The sequence below is a fragment of the Vanacampus margaritifer genome, chromosome 11, assembly GCF_051991255.1.
Source record: "Vanacampus margaritifer isolate UIUO_Vmar chromosome 11, RoL_Vmar_1.0, whole genome shotgun sequence".
Lineage (NCBI taxonomy): Eukaryota > Metazoa > Chordata > Actinopteri > Syngnathiformes > Syngnathidae > Vanacampus > Vanacampus margaritifer.
The window spans coordinates 16,545,720-16,566,725 of record NC_135442.1 but is presented as its reverse complement, the minus strand read 5'-3'; the positions used below and the strand labels follow the sequence as shown (position 1 = coordinate 16,566,725).

Sequence of the window (21,006 nt, the reverse complement as noted above, 5' to 3'; positions counted from 1 at the left end):
CATTAATGGGTTATTTTATGAAAAACTAAAAATAAATAAATATTTATTTTCCACAGTGCAAGACCTCAGAAGAGAGCAGAATCCTAATAAAGTCTGGCGACATATTGGGAATTGACAAGACCGAGTGTGTAAAATGCGTGAGGGTCATCTGGTTGGAATTGTTCCTGGATGTTAGATCCCATTGGTCCGTCATTTATGGATCCCTTGTGTCCATTTTCTGACCATATCCAAACTAAAGTGTGGCAACTTTGACTATAACCTTGACCCGAGTCCATACTTGGACAACATCTTTCACCTCACAACTCAATAGAGGCTTGTTGTATTGAGTCTGAACAAAAGCAATAAGCTGAGAATGTTTGATTAAAATACTTAATTTGCTTACACATAATTAGTATTTTTCTTATCAATCTGTTTACCAAAGCCTTTACAAATCCGAAATACTGCAGCATGTTTTATTTTACAAATACTTTATGCTTTTCATTTGTGATCTCTCATCAAAAGCTATATTCATATTCTTCCACAAAGTGGAACTTAATTTAAATTGTTTTATATTTTTTTATATTTTGATCAATAATTTAAACCGATGTAAGTCCACACAATATCATTTATTTATGTACTGTTTTTATTTTTTTCACTACATATTTTATTTTTTAAAAGCCCACAACCAATCAAAATACACCTGTAAGCCATTATAAAATTTTAGATTATTGTTTTTAGCTATTCTTCTTCTTCTTATTATTATTATTATTATTATTATTAATAATCTTATTAATATTCATATTAATAATAGTAGTATACCCCAAAAAATTGTTGCACCAGGTGGCAGTTTAAAAATGTTTTACAATGTATGTATTAAAAACAATATATGTTTAAAATTTAATTTTCTTTGCAGCCAAATAAATAAATCTGATATATTTCATCATTTTTTTATATGCAATACATATTATACAATATAGTATGGAATTATTCCATAACTTTTGTTATTCTATTATATAAAATAAAAGTTTTTAAGTCCAATGAAAAGTGCTGCAAAATGTAGCAACACAAAAAGTTTAAAATACTAAAAAAAACGATATATCATTCAATATATATATGTTTAAAAATGTAATAATACCTTATATGAAATACAATATTACATATGTGATTAAGAAAGCTGCACATACATATTTTTTTTAACTGGTGTTGGCCAGTAGTCGGACATAAAAAAAAAAGTAATAGCATGTCATCCATGGTGTCATCCAAGATTTATACCACTGCACTATAAGGAGAATCTGTTCAAAATACACACACACACATTGCACACACACTTTTGGTGACCCATAAATTGTGTTCATGATCCTGCTAATTATTCCGATGCACTGCTTGACAGGCTGCGAGTGAAGGGCTAATAGTGATTTCCATGTCAGACTATCCAACAGGGAGCAAAATGGATCCCGGTGATGATTTCCACAGTGGTTCTCGTATCATTATCACCTCGCCCCACCCTGCGTCACCCACAGCACGACATAACAACCTACACTGCTCCCTTTAAACCAAAGGAGAATACTACAAATCTATTATTTGCTTCGCATTCTATGACTACAGATCATTTTCCTTTTTTTCCATTTCATAATGAAAATTGTTGCCGGCAATTAATGAAACTATTTAAGCCTGTATGGTATGACCGGGGTACATCTCTTGAACGTATCCCTTCCCATGTGTGAAGCAAATGGGAATGAGAACTTATGGTAATATCAATTAAATTGACTTTAGCAACGGAATGGCAGACCTCCACCTCCTAATTTAGATCTGCGACATAAATGGCACACCTTCATAGATACTCACATCCTGCTTAAACTTGAATTTTAAACTCAAGCTTGATACATTATTCAGTGACAAATTCACCTTTTGCGCCATTATCTAGTCTTTAATCACACTTTTGAAAAGTTGAATAAAAATTGGTTGCTATATTTAGGCAATTAGTGGCTGGAGTGTTTACATACTCAACTGCAACTGTAAGGAAAAGCACTAACACACAAATGCAATTAAAAATCAAAACAAAATATTACCAGTATGTTAACATTTACCACAAGTGGAGTTTAAAACAAACAAAAAGATGCCATTCCCACGTAACATAAATTAAGCATCAGATTTATAACTCGCATACAACATGAGGCAAGTCTCCGCACTTAAATGCAACTGAGAGATTGCTCCATTCTTGCTGTTTTGGTTAGCAATGGAGTTCAAATAGGCTTAGCAGTTAAGCCATTAGAAGTCAAGCCTTAAACCATCACGTCTATAAACCGAGATAATTACAGTTACTACCCAATTTTTTTCTTGATGAGAAAAAGGGAGGCTTTTATTTGTTGTGAGTTGATGATGCACCCGGTGACTAATTGAGACACCGTATCAATTAAAGTAGGAGCCACTCTTTGGGATGAACGGAAAAAAAACACTGAAAATGTTAATAAAAAGATAGAAAACTACCTTGCAGCATTTAATGTTTTCATAATGACTTGGAGATTAACACCTTTTTCATATCACCTTTCACTTTTTTTTTTTTAGATCAATTTTCAGATTAATTTTCTGACCTTTAATTTTTATTTAACAAGCTCTGTTATCGGACACAATTTTGACCTTTCACACCTTGCAGTCCAGCAATTAGCTTCAGGCGGTACTTTCGTGTATTTCCTCAACTAGTTGCCCCTCCTCTACTAGACAGTTTCTCAATTCATTCACAGCAATAAGTGGCTCCAAAATATTGAAAAAAATATAGTGACTTTCATTGACATAGTTATTTACACAACTTTGAAACTATTTAAACTATGTTGCAAACCAAAACAGCAGCACCGAGAAAATTAAGTGGTGGAGACTTTCCTGCACAGTATTGAATATGATCTTTTGCCTGTGCATGCAACTTTAATGCTGATAACATCTGACGTCTCTGACATCATCAGTCCACAATGTTAGGTGCAACCAATTTGTAAAAAATAAAAAATAAATACTGGCAAACAAAACCAGACTCACCTTTTTCTGCATGCATCCTCTTCAATTCGTGGCTCATGTCATGGGCCAGGTCTCCCTCTTTAGGCCCAGGTGGCATATTGGGGGACAAGCCGAGCAGGACTTGGTTCATGGACAGGCCGTTGTGGTGTGGCGCTGTGGGTAGTAAGGTTGGAGGGACGTGTTTTAAAAACGTAATCGTGAGTTCACGAGTTGACGATGAGACGTACGTATCCTATCTGAAGAGCTTTCCGTGTAGGCGGGCGAGCTGGACACGCTGCTGCTGCGGTGAGACGATGGGTGACTGCCGGGCCTTCGGTGGTCTTCTAAGGACGGGGCAGGGGAGGGACTGTCCTGGATGCGCTCCTGCAAACCCTGCAGTGACAACACACAGCCCTAAAATAAATACATTCATTAGCCTTCATTAGAAATTCATTCAATCCCAAAAACGTATACATTTTTAATACTTTGTCTCCACTCCCAAAAATTAATTTATACGTTTTTCTTTGTTTGTTTAAAAAAAATAATAATTTATGCTAGCATACACAAGGCTTTGATGCAACTTCTGACCTGAAGAGCTCAAAGCAATGGTAGTTATTACAAAAAGCAGCCCGCTGGTGGCAGCAGCGTATAAGAGATCAACCAGGGCCATGTTGCAACAAGCCCTTTTTCCCAGTGTTTTCAACAGCTTTGTGAACAATGATGAAACTTAGCTATATTCTAATGCTAATTGCTGCAAAACGGAAACCGATAGAAATATACTTTTTTTCCTGATAAAAGACGAACAAATTGTTTTTTAAGGTTTTAATTGTACATGAAAAATAACAAAGTTATCAAATTCATTCTGGACAAAATATTAACTTTTTACTGCTGAAAACGTTGTTCTAAATAATTTTTTGGGAATTGATTTCCAATTAAAATATTATATAAATGTAAATGACTAAAAAGTTACCTTAATGACAGAGGTGACCATTCTCGAAGGCAGGCTCTGGCCCTGCGCCGCCGCGGCCATGTTGGCGATGGTGCTGAGGTGGTTCATCTGGCTCATGGCCATGGTGACGGAAGCCGGCGGCAAACTGACAGGGATGAGCGGGTGAGGCATCATCATGAAGGGCAGTTCCAGGCCTGTGATGATGAAAAAGAGGTCGTTGGTTACTCAACGATGCGTATTACGGCCAAAATATTCACGGGGGGAAACGTCCAGAGTTCACTGAATGATTTTTCCCGATGCTGTTAATTCTGCAATTCCCACCCTTGAAATACCACTTAAGAAGTCCAATAATATTTTAGCTGAAGCAATTGAATAATTCTCCATGTTAACATAAAAGGCATCAATGTTTTACTACGCGTTAATAATAGAGAAGGAACGCAATAATAATAAAGAAAAACGGAGGATAAAAACTATCCACACAGTAGTTCACACACCAAAGTTTACACAGCAATAAAAATGAATCAATTAGTGTCTGATGAATAAAAAATATGGGAATATTATGGAAATTGGCTCAATATTTAAATATAAAAACGACAGTAAAAACAAAGGCAATCTTGAAAGCCGCCATGACTAGTTAAGCACGCTAATGACAAACGTGACTAAGGTTAATTATATCAGCCTATCAGTCGGCATAATGAAGGAATTTCACTCCCTTTCATATATATATACACGCACACACTATTCCATTCCGGCATCAGACGTATCTTTTAAATTATTCAATTGCAGTCCGCCGATGGACGCCTAATTGGGGGAAATTGAAGACGTTTAAACGGCTAAGGGAGCGGGATAATAAAGATACCGCGGGGGGTTCGTAGTTAGCACCGCGCTGTGCTTCTTTCATGAAAACCGGGCAACTTTTAGAAGGTCACAGTTAGGTGTCTGCGCACCCTCCCCACCCTTCCCTATCGTCCTTCCCCACTCGGCTTGACGGGGACTTTGAACGGCTGAGGATCAAACGTGACTGTGAACAGTTTGGTCTCGTTCCTGCGCCGTTCGCTTTAAAGACAACCTCATAGACACTCAGATACTGATTGCGATTTTTTTTTTCTCTTTCTCTCTCACTTGGCAGACCGGTTCAAGGTAATAAAAAAAAAAAGCTGATCTGCAAAAATGAAAGAAAAAAAACAACTCCGACAAAACATCAGTCGCTTAAGGGCAAGGAGATCTGCATGGCGAAAACTCTAAAGAGAAGGACATTGGTTGGAAATGAAAGGGCTCCTTTTTCCAAAAGCAAGCGTTGATTTCCATAAGAAAGATGCCTCGGCGGAGAGTATTTCCAAACAATATAAAGGATTAAAGCAGGCACCTTGTATCAGCACTCGGACCGAATCAATTATGGCTCAGCAGGCAAAGCTCAATTAAAAAACCCACCACCAACAACAACAAAAAACGAGGGTCTGATTGCGGTGGTGCTTAATGTAGGACATCATGGAGAGGGTCTTGGCAACCCATCAGCCATTCAAGGCTCCTCAAGGGCCTCTCAGGTGGCATGCATTACACCCAGGGCCAAATGCGTCCTCCCTTTCCAGAAATATGGAGAACTCGCCACCACTTGTCCTTGAGGCGAAACACTGCACCCGTTCAGGGCATTACTGTCGCTTTCAGTGGCTGCCCAGCACCTATCATGGCCGCCTTGCTCCAAAGTGGCCACCCCTGCTTGAAGAAAATTGAAAGGAGGGAAGGGGAATGTGCCACAGGCCAACGAGGATTTGACAACTTCATTTTGTTGGAGGCTGAAAGGGTCCAGGTGATTGGTATACTGGTTTGTTCCAGCAAAGTGACATATTTGCCAAAATTTGTCAACGAGAAAGGACTTGAAAACTTGTAACAAGGTTAAAACTACATTTATCACATCTTGCCAAATTAGATGCGTAGCATTATAGACAGACTTATTTCCACCAAGCTGTATGGGTCAGGTCAGTTTGGCATGGTACGATCAAAATAAGATTTTTTTTTTTTCCAATTAGTTTTTACATTTTATCATTAACTATTATTGAAGGTATTCTATTTCCATTATTCGGTATTTAATTTCAAATTGCAGGTTGACAAGAGTCCTAAAAACACATTTTTTAAAGCAAAATTTCATTCTCATTAAATAGCAATATTTATTATTATTTTTAATCAATTTCTGACAGACTAGATAACCAGAGCCAAGAACTATCAGAACCACTTATTTGCGTGGATACAACAGGGCCACCACGTGACTGTTTTGGGCCACCTTAAGTTAACTAATGCTGGCCCAAATAGACCACCACTGTAAACTTCTAGGGCCAATTTATTAACTAGCCATTAGCAATTTTACTTACCCTTACGCTCTCTATTTACAGCAGCTGCAGTCTGTAATTAATTGCCTGAATACTTAATTAAAGGTTGAGATATGAGCAAGTTATTTGTTGGCATGTTTTCATCTTGAACGCTCATGGATGTACATCGGTGGAAACCGGAAGTATGTTTAGTGATAATACTTTTCGTTTAAACATAAAATTAGTAATTATCCAGCCAAACAATTAGTAAACCTTTTTTTGTAATGATAAAGAAACATATTTACCTTATTTTTTAAGGCCATGAACTTATTCATATAGAAAAAGCCTTAAAGGCAATACAACTAGAGTACCGTACATTACAGCTATTTTTCTTATTAAATTTACTAAGTTAACACATATTTAGAAGGGTGGGAACTGTGTGGTGGGTTCGTTATGGCTCAGTAGATACGAAACCCACCCCGCAAAATGTTTTTTTCTTAACCTCTACTCACCTATTATGGCCGTGCGTGGAAAGTATTAAAAAAAAAAAATGCATACTGCGGCTTCAACTTTAATCTTAATTTTAAAGCATAAAAATAAATGCTTTAACTTTAATCTCTTCATAAATTGTATTTAATATCGTTTTGCCAGCTATCCTACACTCTCCTACTAAATTATTATTTTTTGCAATTTCCAACACAAAAGTTTAGAAGTGATGAAGAAGCGATATCCCGCTGTGCGTAAACAAAGCGTTTGGAATCATTTACCGGAAGTGAGCCTGAGGGAGCCGCAAAGGTGAACTCCGATTAGCTGTCATTAAAACAACAAATCACTTAATACCGACATAAACAGCTCAGCTATTATGGCCACGCCTGGCTAAGCAAAGATCGGAATCGGCGGGGACGAACAGAGTGAATTAAAACAGCCCTCAGTGAGAGTGCAATTACTGTAAAGGGCTTGTTATGGCAAACTCAAATCTCATGTTGTCGTCGAAAAAAATGCGAACGAAAGATAGAACATTTTAAAATGATTAAAAAGAGCTGGTGGACAGAAATGATAACCCGCCACCATCAATCTTCATCTAAACAGGAAGTCTGCCTTTCAGCGGAAGCATATAAGAGAACAAGGAAAGCGGAAGCCTCTTACTGTTTTAACTTCGTTGCAGGCAGATTTCCCCTGACAAAAATTAAACTAGATCCTACTTGGCACTTTATTATCTCTTCAATGGAATGATTTATTGTTTGTGGAGCCAAGGAAGCACAAAGAGAAAAGGGGGAGATTACATTTCCAGCCAGAGCTCAATCCTGATCTCGTTTTCCGAGGAATAAAAGGGAGAAAAAGGTTCCCGACAAACAATAATGTCAGCTGTAATTGATCAGAGGTCGCCGGCTGGGACGGCAGTAACGGCGCACTATTTAAGCGACAATCTGCCCTGACGCTTTTCAGACGCTGGCTAATGAAGCTGTCTGTCTTGGGCTATTTACCTTCTCTTAACTGGACGGCAGGAGATGTACTGTAAGAGACAGCGCCGGAGAGGATCTGTGAAATAGGACCTGCACACGCCTGAGGAATGTCTAATTGGTTGGCGCCGCCCGAGCTCGGGATCTGGCGCTAATTAAATGCCTTGTTTAAAGCCTATCTGTCTTTGTTTGGAGCGTCAGAACAATGCATCCGAGACAAACATTCCTGGTGGTTATCCTTTGAGTTTGATTTCAATTGGACGAGACGAAAGGGCCGACGTGTTGGACCAGCTAAGCCTTTTGGTTGTTTCGTGTTGAGACACTTCTTCCGTCTCTCTGATCCTGTCAAACTCAATAGGAACATTCCACTATGCTGGCTAAATGGACCAACTCACCGCTCGATACGCAATTCAATCCCAGTCTGCCTTTAATTGAGCACAGCATAGTTGTATTCTTGCAAAATCAGGGAGATGTCGGTGCGCACCAACAACTTTTTTTTGGGCGTAGTCATATCAACACCATGATTAAAAATATGCTGTTTTTGGCAAATCATGTTCATTAAACTATCTATAGGTCTGAATGGTTGTCTATTTCTGCCCTGCCATTGGCTGGTAAGCAGAAATTAACGACTCTCACAAAGACAAGCACTATAGAAAATGGATGGATGGAAGTAGTGGAGTTGGAATAATTGTTTATAGACCTGACATTTTCCATTTTCATGATATATTAACTCATTCACTGCCATTGACGTCTAAAAACGTCAAAAAATCATTTTAACTATTTCTATTTACTATAACACTTTTTTCCTCTTTTGTTAACAAGAGTATGAAAAGCTAGATTTTTTTATTTTACATTTAGAACAGATATGAAATTTGTGATTAATCGTGAGTTAACTAGTGAAGTCATGCGATTAATTACAATTTCAATTTTATCTCTTTTACTGCCAAAAACGTTAAATGACGTTTAGTAAAAACCTACGGAGGGCCGCCAAGGACGTTAAAAGACGTTCACCAATTTTTTGGGGAAACGGGTGGAGGAAAGCCTTGGCCAGCTGTGCTGAAAGTATCAAGCAGATCTAGTTAGTCTAATGCCTATTTTTGGCCCCTAGATGGCAGCGATGACTCTCTTTGGACAAGATTGGGTAGGCGTCAGTAGAAGACGTGAGGCGGAGCTAGAGGGTTGAGGGGACAATGGCTGAGGAAGCCATAATGGCGACCGGTTGCAAGCAGCTCACGCTTGAGAATTTTTTTCAAAGACGAAAAGCATCGACCAATGCTAAAGAGCACATTGATGACAACGATGATGATGATGGTGACTCCGAGGTTGACGCCAAAGTTGGAAGCGTTGACGCGGCGGCTATGATCACGTCATAAAGCCTCACCGGCTAGCGATGCTAACGCCGGAAAACACGGAGCACAACCGAGCACTTCTGCTCAGGCGGACGTTCAATCGGACGACGAAGAGTGCCCCGAGTCCAATGCATATTCATCGGAGGAGTGGGTACAGTCTGATCACGGAGAAGACACTGGTTATGGACAACGATGCCACCATGAATGGAGCGGATAAGATGGATCAACCACCTGGTATAGGAACTGAAGGACAATGAGGAAGCCAGACGTAACACCACCGCAATGTCACCGTATCATGATCCTGAGAGTAGACTTGATGGCAACATGGCCAAACACACACTGCAGTATATACTTGCTATTTCCCGGAAAAAAAAGCCAGCAAGAAAGTGTAGCGTCTGCACGCTAAGGGGCCATCGCAGTAAAACTAATCTGTTGTGCAAATCCTGCTGCGTCCACTTGCACGCAGGGGAGTGTTACAAAAAGAAAAACTGTATTTGAAACATCCACACAATTGTAAATAGTACCACGGTTGCACACATTTGTAAATAGTTTGCCAAATTGTTTTGTCAAATTGTTACACTGTTGAATGTAAATAAATGTATTTTGCTATCAAAAAACACTTTTTCATTGTTGGTGAAAGTGTTTTACAGAAGTAAAGCACTGTTTAGGTGTTTGTGGCATCATTCATGGGAAAAAAAGGTCTCAAATTCACTAGAGTGCATGAAATAATATAGTTTCACAAAAAGCTTGATTTCTCCGTTTTTTGTTTCAAAACAGAGCATTTGGGTGAAACTAACCATTTTCTATTGTTGATTACTAAAAAACGGAATAAGGTAGAAACAAGAGTTCAATCTTTCATTTGGTAGTATGTGTGTTTCCATAGTCCAAACACAAAATTTTCTGTGGACCTTGAACGATCAGTCAAAATGCTTAAATCGGCTGGCACTGACGGCATCCCTTTTCTGAAAACGTCTGGCAGTCAAAGAGTTAATTCCCTGTCACCCTTAACTTTTAATAATCTTTTCTTTTCATCCATTCACTGCCATTGACGGCTACAAACGTAGAAAATTCATTTGAACTATTTCTATTAGTTTAACATTTTCCCACTTTTGTTAACAAGAGTATGAAAACCTAGATTTTTTTCAGTGGCCATATACATTACTATCTTTAAGAAAAATAAATAAAATCAGGCAAAATGTATTATTTTTAGGCATAACTTTCTTCTGAGTACAGTAATGTAAAAATTTAGAATGCAAGTTCCTCGTGATTTATTTGACTGCAAATAATAATAATAACGATTGAAACTATTTTGACTCAACATTGTATATCTTAGTAATGACACTGCACTCACTTAACTGCTTTGAAATAATTACAAAATATAGTATTAACGCGTCATCATTTATAGACCATTTTCTGGAAAATAATTGACTTGGAGCATTCTTCCTTGATATATCATGTGACTGTACGAAAAAGGCCCTGAAATAATTACCAAATGCACGAAAAACATTGCAGTAAAATCCTGTGAATAACACACACACCCGTGTATTACACGCACCTTCAACATCACACTTAAAACGCATTTTTCCCTCCATACTTGTACTTTGCTGGTATAATTTATTATCAGAGTAAATCATATGAATTCAAAATATCCCAATAAACTGTAAATACTTTTAAATCCAGGTCAAAAACTATGCTGTTTTCCCATAGCTGTGGTTAAGGTCTTTCAATATATTTTTAAAATCATGTTTTTGAAAATCTTGTTCTTGCACTGTACGCTATTTAAGTAATTTTAATATGCTATTTTTTTATTTCTTTAATTTGCTTTTAAATCTCTTTAATGTAGCCTACTTAAGCTGTGTATGAAATGTGCCATAAACCAATGATATTATTTTTTGTTATCACCCCACAAAGTACGGCCATTTGCCTATTTTTTATTTAAGCCATTTCATATTAAGCCCCGCGTATAATACCCACTTTCAATTTGGTACCATTTATATTTTTATACAATAGATTGTATTCAAATAATTTTACAGTAGTTGTCAGACGTGACTATTTTATATAGCACAGTATGATTTTCAACAGGCAAAGTTGAGACATCACAGAGTCACAAGTTCAGAGCTGCTGGCAGGCAAATTTCCCAGAAGCCCTTTCACACTCTCTCCTGAAGGGTGTAAACAAGGCAGTCCTCATTTAAGTGAGCTTATAAAATGGCCCCATGTCGTATTCCGGCAACAAAGGTGAGGTATGGACAGCCTTTGTTGTGGTCATATCAAGCATTTGCGCGGCCCAAAGAGGAAATGAATAGCGAGACGTTTGGCGGTCTGTAGCACTAATCAGCTCTTCATCTTTATTAGAACTGTTCATGGCGCTGAAAAAAATTACCGGAGCTATCGTTTTTGGAAGCCTGGCGGACACGACATCAAACGACGAGAACCTCCATAAATGTGTTGTGTTGTCTGAAGTTGTGCTACCACTTACAACGCTTACATTACGCACAGACGCAGATGGCAGGTCGAGTCCAGGCAGGCGAGTCCTGGTTCTCATTAAAGTGGGAGGAAGGTATCCGGCTTTGATGTAGCCACCCACAGCCTCAAGATGTCATTGAACGCACCGCGGAAGAAAACCTTTTGTGTTGACGCACTTAATGTTGATCATAAAGCAAACATGTTGCCTTTGTTAAACACGTCCTACGCGCACACACGAGGGAACGGATGCCGCCAAGACGACATAAACATGGAGCCTCAGATAATAATGCGCTATAGGTGCACGCAGAGCCGACCCAACATGAAACACATGCAAACAATATGCTTTACATTCCACAGGCCAGATGGAGACAAATCAAACTGAGGTGCGTCAACAAGCTGAAAGATTCTGGATGATGTTTCCTGCTAAAATGGCGATGCATATTTCAAGCCTTTTCAGTGTCTTTATTTGCACAATTGTATTAAAAACTTTAGCAATATGGGCAGCACTATGACCTGGTAGTAAAATGCTGAAACTTGTATCAGTGACATCAACATATATACTTAATAATACTAATATATATATATATATATATATATATATATATATATATATATAAAAAAATATATATATATATATATATACATATATTAGGGATATACCTGATAGATAGATATATATTATTAGGTATTAGGGATGTTTGATCCAATTTTTTTTAGACTGATACTGATACTCAAATCTTCAGTACTCAATTAGTACTTTTGATTCATAAAATTTCACCCCCCCTCAAAAAACAATTGAAAAAAAAACACCTATATATATCCCAATTAAAGCAAATTTCCTTAAAATTGCTTGACAATGGCAATTATATTTTTTCAATTTGCTCATAAAAGTTATTTTTCATCAAAAAATGTGGTTGTACAACTTCCTCTTAAGGAATACCTTAGGGCTGAGTATTTTAGTATTTGAATACTCGACTGAAAATTCTATCGCGTGATTCGTGTTGAGCGTCATCAGGTTCACCTCAAACTTTTCTTGTTGTTTCCCTCAAATAAACTCATTGAGTAAAGTTCTGTCAGTGTACGGGGGATTCTTTTTTTGGTTGTCATACACGAGCCATTGGAGCCTGACCATTGGAGGCTGTGCATAGACACTTCTCCATTGATTAACATATACACATTTTCATGTATCATATAGTTCGCTCCATTCATGGCGCCTTAAACGCAAATACGGCAACTTCCCCCACTCCAGCCGCGGCCCGGCCTGGACCAGGTTGAGTGGACGTGGGGCGGGAGTTAAACGTGGCGGCGTTCCACTGTTAAATTTTTGAAAAAAAGATTTACTGTAGAAATCTAGAGCGCTATGGTATGGTAATTGGGAGCTCCCTGAACATTTAGTTACAAATTTAAAAGGATGTCTATTGTCTAAGTTAAAAAAAAATACTTGGTTAAATAAACATGCTTTAAGACATTACAACAAAGTCAAGAAAAAATTACACCAATACCCCCCCGCCAAACTTTTTTACTGAAAATGAATATCGGCTCCAAATATCGGTTATCGGCCTCCTTGACTACTTATAATTGGCATCGGTATTTGCCCTGAAAAAAAAATATCGGTCCATCTCTAATTTTTGTACTCCGTTTAAACAAAATTTAATGCACCAGCACTGCCTACTAGTTTGCTGTCAAAAGAACGACATCTGCAATGAAAAGCTGACATGGACACAGAAGTTCAGAACATTTAAGATATTGTAGTATTCTCCCATCCCATTAAAAATAATACTTAAAAAGCAGTTAATTGGTCATTCGTTGATCAGTCAAATGCCCATCCCAGGTTCAACCAATTAAACTTCAAGCATTTTCAAGCACTCGTCTGAATGCAGCAACGTTAGCCGAGCCGCGATAAGAAAGAAAACATCTCAGATTTGACGAGCTATAGCATAATTGCTTTCCTCGGAGAGGCGGCGGAGTGTAACATGTGGTCGAAATTATAAGGCAGACTGAGGTGTTTGTCCTTTAAGTGTATCGGGCTAACTTTTATGGGATCATTTAAAATCCCGGCACTCTAATGGCATGCATTCTTTAAAGGGGAAATGGAAAGATCCATCATCCATGTGACAGAGGGAAAAAAAAGTTCTTCCTATCTTTGAGTAGGAAATGCAAAACACGTTTTGGCCTTCCTGCGCAAGCCACGTGCTTGAGCTGTCTATCTAGCTCCTTGCTGGAAATGTTAACGGACATTTATTGACCATAATCTTTTTTGAGGTGAAAATGTTGATCTAACTGAGGGTGTAGTGGTTTACTAGCCTGAATTCAGTGCAGGCAATGTGGGCTCAATTTGTATTCAGGGATGGAGTGAACATGAGAGTGAATAGTCTGTTGATACAGTATACAGTCCCCACCAAAAGTACGGGAACGGCATGGTCAATTCCTTTGTTGTTGTTGTAGTTACGTTTGCGTAATAGCAAATTCAGTTTTCACAAGTGAAACACAAAAGCCAAACATAAGCACTATCTAATGTTTGAGCAGTTAATCTAAGGCCCTTTCCACACAAAAGCCCGTTTCAATGTATCCGCACGCGTTTCTTACCGTTCGGCAGCTCGTCCACACGGCGGCACCGTTTCTGAGCTTGAAGCCAATCACTTTTGGAACCAGGCTCCAGATTCCAAAACGCCCCTCTTACGTTCCAATTTGGACACCATATGCGGGATACTCCTCCAGTGATGACATAGTGGTCGCAGCTCGATGACAATGCATTGTCGTAGTTTGATGACGTATGCTCCAAATCTCGCGTGACTGCGCGCCAACCGCTAGTCTGTCAACAGCTATGTTGGCTAGCCGTGTCGTAGTCGTTTTGTGCAACTTCCTTAGCTTGCTTATGATTTTACAGCAAAATAATTAGTGTGATGTTGTACTTGAATCACCCGCCATTGTCACTTCTCCTGTATTTGTCTCACTGATCTGTATATATTACTGGATAGCCAATAGGCCAAGACTTTTAAAGCCGCGAGGCCGCCGTATTACTCCTCCAAAGAAACGTTTCTCGGCTCCTTGTGGCTGCGCTACAGCGCCACTCCAGACTTGGCATATATATTACAGCTGTTAAACATTCTTCCTCAGCGTCTTCTTTTGGACACTCGCATGTCTTGAAACGTTTTCTGTCTGTACAAGATTCTTTTGAGGAATGAAACCGGCTTTGCTTCCGTGTGAACAGGGCCTAAAAGGCACAGAGAGCATTGACTGAATCAGTTTTTTGTCAATTGATCCAGGTCAGTATAGACCAGGGGTGTCCAAACCTTTTCCTCCAAAAGCCACATACAGAAAAATCGAAGGATTCAAGGGACACGTTGACAATTAGTCACTCAAGCAATTGTATATTGTTAATATATTAGTGTTTTTTTTTTTTAACCGCTATGGAACAGCATCTACTTGTATAGGGAGAATCGTTAAGGAATTTATCAGATTTTGTGGTGGTCTAGACCCTGGAACCCACCCAAAAATATAAGCCCACTGAACAACAGCTGAATCCCAGCTTTACATTAAGAACCAAAACAGGAGAAATCTGTCATAAATTAAAAGCATTTACTTGGGATTCATTCATATTATATGTTCACCTTTTGGACCTTGACACCGATTTTGCTTGTAAATATTAATCATTTTTATTCATCACTGTGTTAGGAAGAGAAATTTGTAACAAGTTACTTGAAAACAGTTCATTTTCATATTTAGAAAAGCTTTATATCTATATAAAACACATTTATTAGCAGTAAATGCCATTTTTTTGTGTAAGCCGCGGGCCGCTTAAAAAATGGACCGCGGACTACAAATGGCCCCCGGGCTATAGTTCTCAGTCCGTATATTTTTTTTCGAGGCTTTGCGTCATAAAGCACTTACCTAAAACATGGCCACTCCTCGAAAAGGTGGGCATCCGTCAATGACGAGACAAGAGATGGAAGTCAAGTCATCTCTAAAGCCCACATCTGGCCGTTATCATTAATATAATTATCATTAATATGACAGTACATTGCAGTAAATTGAATAACAGGTTTCAATTGAGTGACTGCACATTCAACCAGGCGTAACCGAGCGTTTCGTAGATTTTTCAGATTCTGGATTATTGCTCATTATTTTGTTTATTTCTATTGTTCTCTGTGTAAGGAATAACTTGCTTGGAGGAGTATTCATTATACTGAATGCGACAGTGTGCTCTGGACTCCCCCACCCCCCCAATTCTGTGCATTATCTCTTGTGTTTCTGTTCATTCATGTTCTGGGAAAAAGGTTGGGAAAAAAATGAATTCATAGGGTGCAAGACAGAGAAAAAGCGTGCAAAACACGTTTTCACCTGCCTTGAAGTGCTTTTAAATCATCATGTCTGTCTCTTTGCTGCAAATGTTAACGAACGGGGCTCCATAATCATGCCATATGCTTGCATGTGGCAAATCTCATTACAGTAAATGACCTTTACCAGGCAATGCCAACATCCCAGCGCTTGATAACGCAGAGCACAGAAGACAATGGCGGCTCTGGTTAGCGTCTTCACGCTCGGACGGAAAAACGGGTTCCCGGGAGGAACAGCTCCTCTAATTTGGGCCCATTTTTTATATTTGTGTCACGTCACTCCTGATAAATTTGCCGCATCGGGGGGGAAAAGAGAGCCAGCGATAAGCGACAATGGCGTGAAAAGTGCCGTGGACAGGAGTGCAGAGTGTAAGCAGGGCGCAGATATTAGCAGCAGCTGTTACTGCAGCGGCTGCAATATATTCAAGGCCAATCAATAAAGCTCCAGCAGACAGTGACACCCAAGCAGACAGAGGAATCATTTTCATCTGATACTTAGCAAAGGCTCCCCCCTTTTAAAAAGATTGCTTTCAGTCAATGACAAGCCGTTGTCATTTGACTAAGGCTCCCCAAATGAAATATATCGACGAGCGTTATCAATCACGGCCCACTCCGCTGTCATATCGCGCAGGCAGGAAAATGGACGCTGAGGGGTGATGGCGGTTCGGGTTTCACATGGTCATCACGTGGATAGCACATTTTTAATTACACAAATTACCATTACGACTACACGGTTCATGAGTGAATGATGTGGTATAGGCTTTACAGTGCCAACGCAACCAAAGCAAACTGCCAGCAGTTAAATGTTTCACAGGATCTGACAATTAAAAGTGCATATCTTCAAATTTGGGGTTTGTTTTTGTTGGTTTTATTCCATGCAGGGTATTTGTTTAGGTTTTGGGTGGGAAAAAAAGAAGTTAGCGTAAAAAGAGTGTGTTAAAATGGCAAAATCACTGAAGTTGAAACAGTCTGCATTCAAGCACTTCATAGTTTTAGATTTTACACCAATCTGATCGGTTGGATTGGAATCGGTTGGAGTGCAATCGAAAGACATTCTGCATTTCAGCTGTAAAATATTAATTTTCCCAATCGATCAATGGCATCACTGATTGGATTCACGAAATAAGACATTACATGTTATACTTAATGTTTATCAGCATTTTTTTGAAGAATTTTTTATTTATTTATTTTCCTGCCTAAAAACAAAGAACTAATGAGATGCATGATGGGCCGAAATTCAAAGTTTCAAGGTTATGAATGGTGTCCAATGAACAAGCTTGCGGCGCATCATAAGAATATGCCGACGTACGACACAAGACGGCATGCACAGTTACTGCTGTTTTTACAGTTTGCTATCTAATATTTTTATATGTATGGTCGAGAAGTGTTACTCATTCAAATATTTAATGTCATTTTGACTTCACTGCCACATTAGTGTAGGGTAGGTTACTTACAAAGTTGGCTTGACACTAATTACGGTATTACTCAAATTGTTATTTTTTTCTCTCATGTGGCCCAATTACGATAATACCCATAGTAGCATAGGGACACAAATCCCCTGCATGGATCCAAAATGAAAATCAGCCTGTATACAGTATACATTGTCACCGCGAGCCTAACATGATCAAAATAAGATGATCAGTGGAGTATAATCCCGCACGTCTTCCCAAACCACAAAGCTAACCGTGTGACTACAGAAAATGTATAGACCATTAAATATGATGTATACATGGTACTGTACAACTAAATGGCGTTATGTTTTTTTTGTTCTTATGATTGATTAGTGTCAAATTTGTCAATGTTGACACTTCAGTAGATGTAAACAGTAATATCGGATCATGTAATAGTCAATATAGACACTTAATTGCAACTGGGGACTTGCAGTGTAAATGCAGCCTGATTGTCTCTTGCAGTTAGTTGACGTGCACAAATAATAAATAAAAAAAACTGACCAGTCGAGTTGTCACCCATCATCAACATTAAAGCTCATTCTTCATTAATTGGATAGATTAATTTGGAGCGCCAGGATGCGGGGGCGATGCGTCTGCTCCACTGTCCAACCCCTCCCCGCCCCTCCTCACTCTTCTTCTCTGTCAGCTCGAATTTAGCGGCGCAAGGGGCTGACCTTTGCGAAGTGAAGAGATCAACACAATCTGAAAAGACAATGTCACTTGGTGTAAATGTGATACGCGCAATAAACGACATTCAACCTTTCGGCGGCGATTCACAGGTTTCCAGGCTATAATGCAGAGTGTGATTGCGTGGCGATGTAAAGCAGTTTACGCAGTAAATACGGCGACACATTTGCGCTACGACATGATGGACGCGATCATGCTTAGTAGGGACCATTAGCACGTTGCCGTAACGTTACACCACATGTGATTGTAATGACGATACAGCAATTACAGCAAGAATACAACCTCTTTTCTACGGTGATTGCTTTGGAGAGAAAAAACTCAATTGGTCACCCAAACTGTCAGTAATTCTACATAATAACAGAATGGAAGCACTTGTGCTACATTCCCACGTGATGGGAAGTTTTACAATCTTGCATGCATTTGATAAATTCCCATCAAATTACAGTAATTCCCAAACGTTTTGCATCTTACAACCAAACTAAAAATTATACTTCCTTTCTGAGCTCCGAATTTCCCACAGTATATTAAATACTGCCACAACACCAACATATGTTAAATAACTTTATTTACAGATTCTGAGCTTGGGGTGTAAGATGTCATTTTTATTCCATTCATAAATATGACAAAAGCGTGGGAAAATACCTCAGAATTATTATATAAAACAATTCATTGAAAAATTATAACATAACTCAACATATTTTAATAGAGCCTCACTGACTGTATGCAGGGGCTTTGTCACACACACGATTGGGTGTGCAAGGCTCTAATTGCCCACGTCACATGCGCGGTCGACATCTGCAAGGGGAGATCTTGCGCTTTACTGCTGTATAAACACACCTTGCGTGCGCTAATTTCATGCACTGACCCCAGCGAGTCCTTCTGAAATGACAAGCGCTGTATGTGTTTCCACCACCAGGATTGTAATGGTAATGAGGGAAGCCGCTTCGATTGGCTGTGAGTCGGCTGCATTCTATCCCACATTAGCGCACAATAGGGAAAAAAGCCCTATTCTATTTGCGATAGTCAAGCAAAATACCAAAAGTGAAAAAAACACCCATATACAACTGTAATTTTGTATGTTAATAAAAAAATAACAACACTTTTTCAGAGAGACCGTACTTGGCAAGCCTACCACCAATTCTTATTTTGTGTGAGCAAACGAGCATCTCGGCAAGCGACAATGACTTGGCAGCCGGTGTTAGGCCTGGTGAGCGACACCCAAAGACCGAGCAAGCTGGATTTACAAGCGCGGCTAGTGGGAGAAGCTCGTAAAAAAAAAAAAAAAAAAAGCTTGCAAGAGCAAAGCAGAAGGTGACAAGCAATGGGAGCCCAAATCACGGGACTCAGAGACGACCACTTGCAGGCCCCAGCTGTGGAAGGTACGCGACGGTCGACCCATTGGATCCAACATTAAATGGAAGCACCACCAGGGCTAACTATGTTCGGAAAGTTGTCCTTTGGGCATCCGTAGCAGGAAGATGGCGGCGAAACATGGCAGCCTCGTGTAAGGTGAGACTACAGCCATGTAATATAATTAGTGATAAAACAAATGATGCGATAGAATACATGTTTTTGCATTTTATGAAATCAATAATGAGTTTTTAAATTGAACGAATTCACCACTTGATGGCGCTGAATATTACATACTGTTAGTTTCAACAAATATTCTTGTGCTAGGTTTTTTTAGTTGCAAAGATCGCTTCAACACGGCTCATTATGCATCATTAACAACGTGTTAATGAATTTCCTTGGTTTATGCCGGTATGACTATCACTAACCTATAACAGTATTAAAGTCATCATTAAAGTAAATAAAGGAAACACTTCTAGGTTATTCCTATACAACGATTCAATTAAAAGGTAAATACAGGAAGTAACTAAGCATACCTTCTTTTGCCGCTTTTTCTTACTCTGCTGCATGAGCTAGTTAATTTTAAAAAAACACACACACACAAAAAAAAACTTCATGCAGACCTCTATGTTGGCAATGTTGATAACTAAGGAAACCCCTTGTACAAGCTTTTTGTCATGCATATTAAAAGGAACCCCGATTGTCATGACAGGTTTTCTCTATATTATTTATTTGGTTGTTACTAACATAACTATGTGATTCATTTTTCAAAAATCATTTTCAGTTTAAAACCCGCAGGCAGTATTTTATTTTGAAATGGTTTGGTCAGAACCATCAAAGAGCCCAAAACGGGTCACAATACCGCCTAGGGGCATACATTTTGTAGAAACTTTATTTGGACGCACGCCACCATTGTTATTTACGTTGCAACGCATTCAGTGTGTAGTGACGTAGAATCGCGGCAGGGTCCTGCCGAGCAATGTGAAACGCCGATAAAGAAAGCAAGGTCAGCCTCCGTAAGGTTCCTAAAGGGACGATCAAAACTCTTGCATGTGTCAGGTGAATGATGAGAGCACGGCGTGGGGCAGGGCGACTCTCCTGATCGCATGTTGTTTCTTTAGGAACGCTACGTGGCTTACCTTGCTTTCTTTATAGGCTTTTCACATTGCTCGGCAGAGAGCAATGTTCCTACAAAATGTATTAAACTGGAAAGGATTTTTGAAAAATAAATCCTATAGTACTGTTAGTAACAACCAAATAAATAATATCGAGCAAACTTGTCATTACAGTCGGGGTTCCTTTTAAAGAGCTCAGATTTTATTTGAGTGGAATGTGAATGATCTGTAAATGTTTCGTGTGAATCCATTCCTTAAACAAATGGTCGACTTTTTTGCCACCACCCCTCCAACTTGATATGCATCATTCCGTAAATAACATTTAATCAATCCCCCGCGTTATTGTAATCTATTTCTGCAGTTGTCGCAGCGTTTGTGTTTTTTGCGGGTGACTCCCCTTTTCCCTGTCATGCATATTCAACGATGGCGGACGCTGGAGGAATTGGAACGAGGACATTAAACTTCATTAAACAGGAGAAATGATTATCAGATTTATCTGTTGAAATGTCTATTAAAACGTGTGACTTATCTGTCACCTGGCTCCCACGAGGCTCGCCAGCCTAATGGAGAGATGGC

At 39.1% G+C, this 21,006-nt stretch overlaps 1 protein-coding gene across 3 annotated transcripts in view; it reads right to left on the bottom strand.

The window, feature by feature from the left end:
- dachd (dachshund d) overlaps positions 1 to 21,006 on the bottom strand; it is a 164,009-nt gene that overhangs the window by 33,091 nt on the left and 109,912 nt on the right. For 2 of the 3 annotated variants that reach the window (XM_077580064.1, XM_077580062.1), the window contains exons 4-6: positions 3,935 to 4,107; positions 3,213 to 3,378; positions 3,007 to 3,138 (exon numbers count right to left, since the gene is read on the bottom strand). In XM_077580064.1, the coding sequence (XP_077436190.1) occupies positions 3,007 to 3,138; positions 3,213 to 3,378; positions 3,935 to 4,107 (471 nt within the window). The remainder of the gene's footprint in view (positions 1 to 3,006; positions 3,139 to 3,212; positions 3,379 to 3,934; positions 4,108 to 21,006) is intronic. The other variant, XM_077580063.1, reaches the window with a different exon arrangement.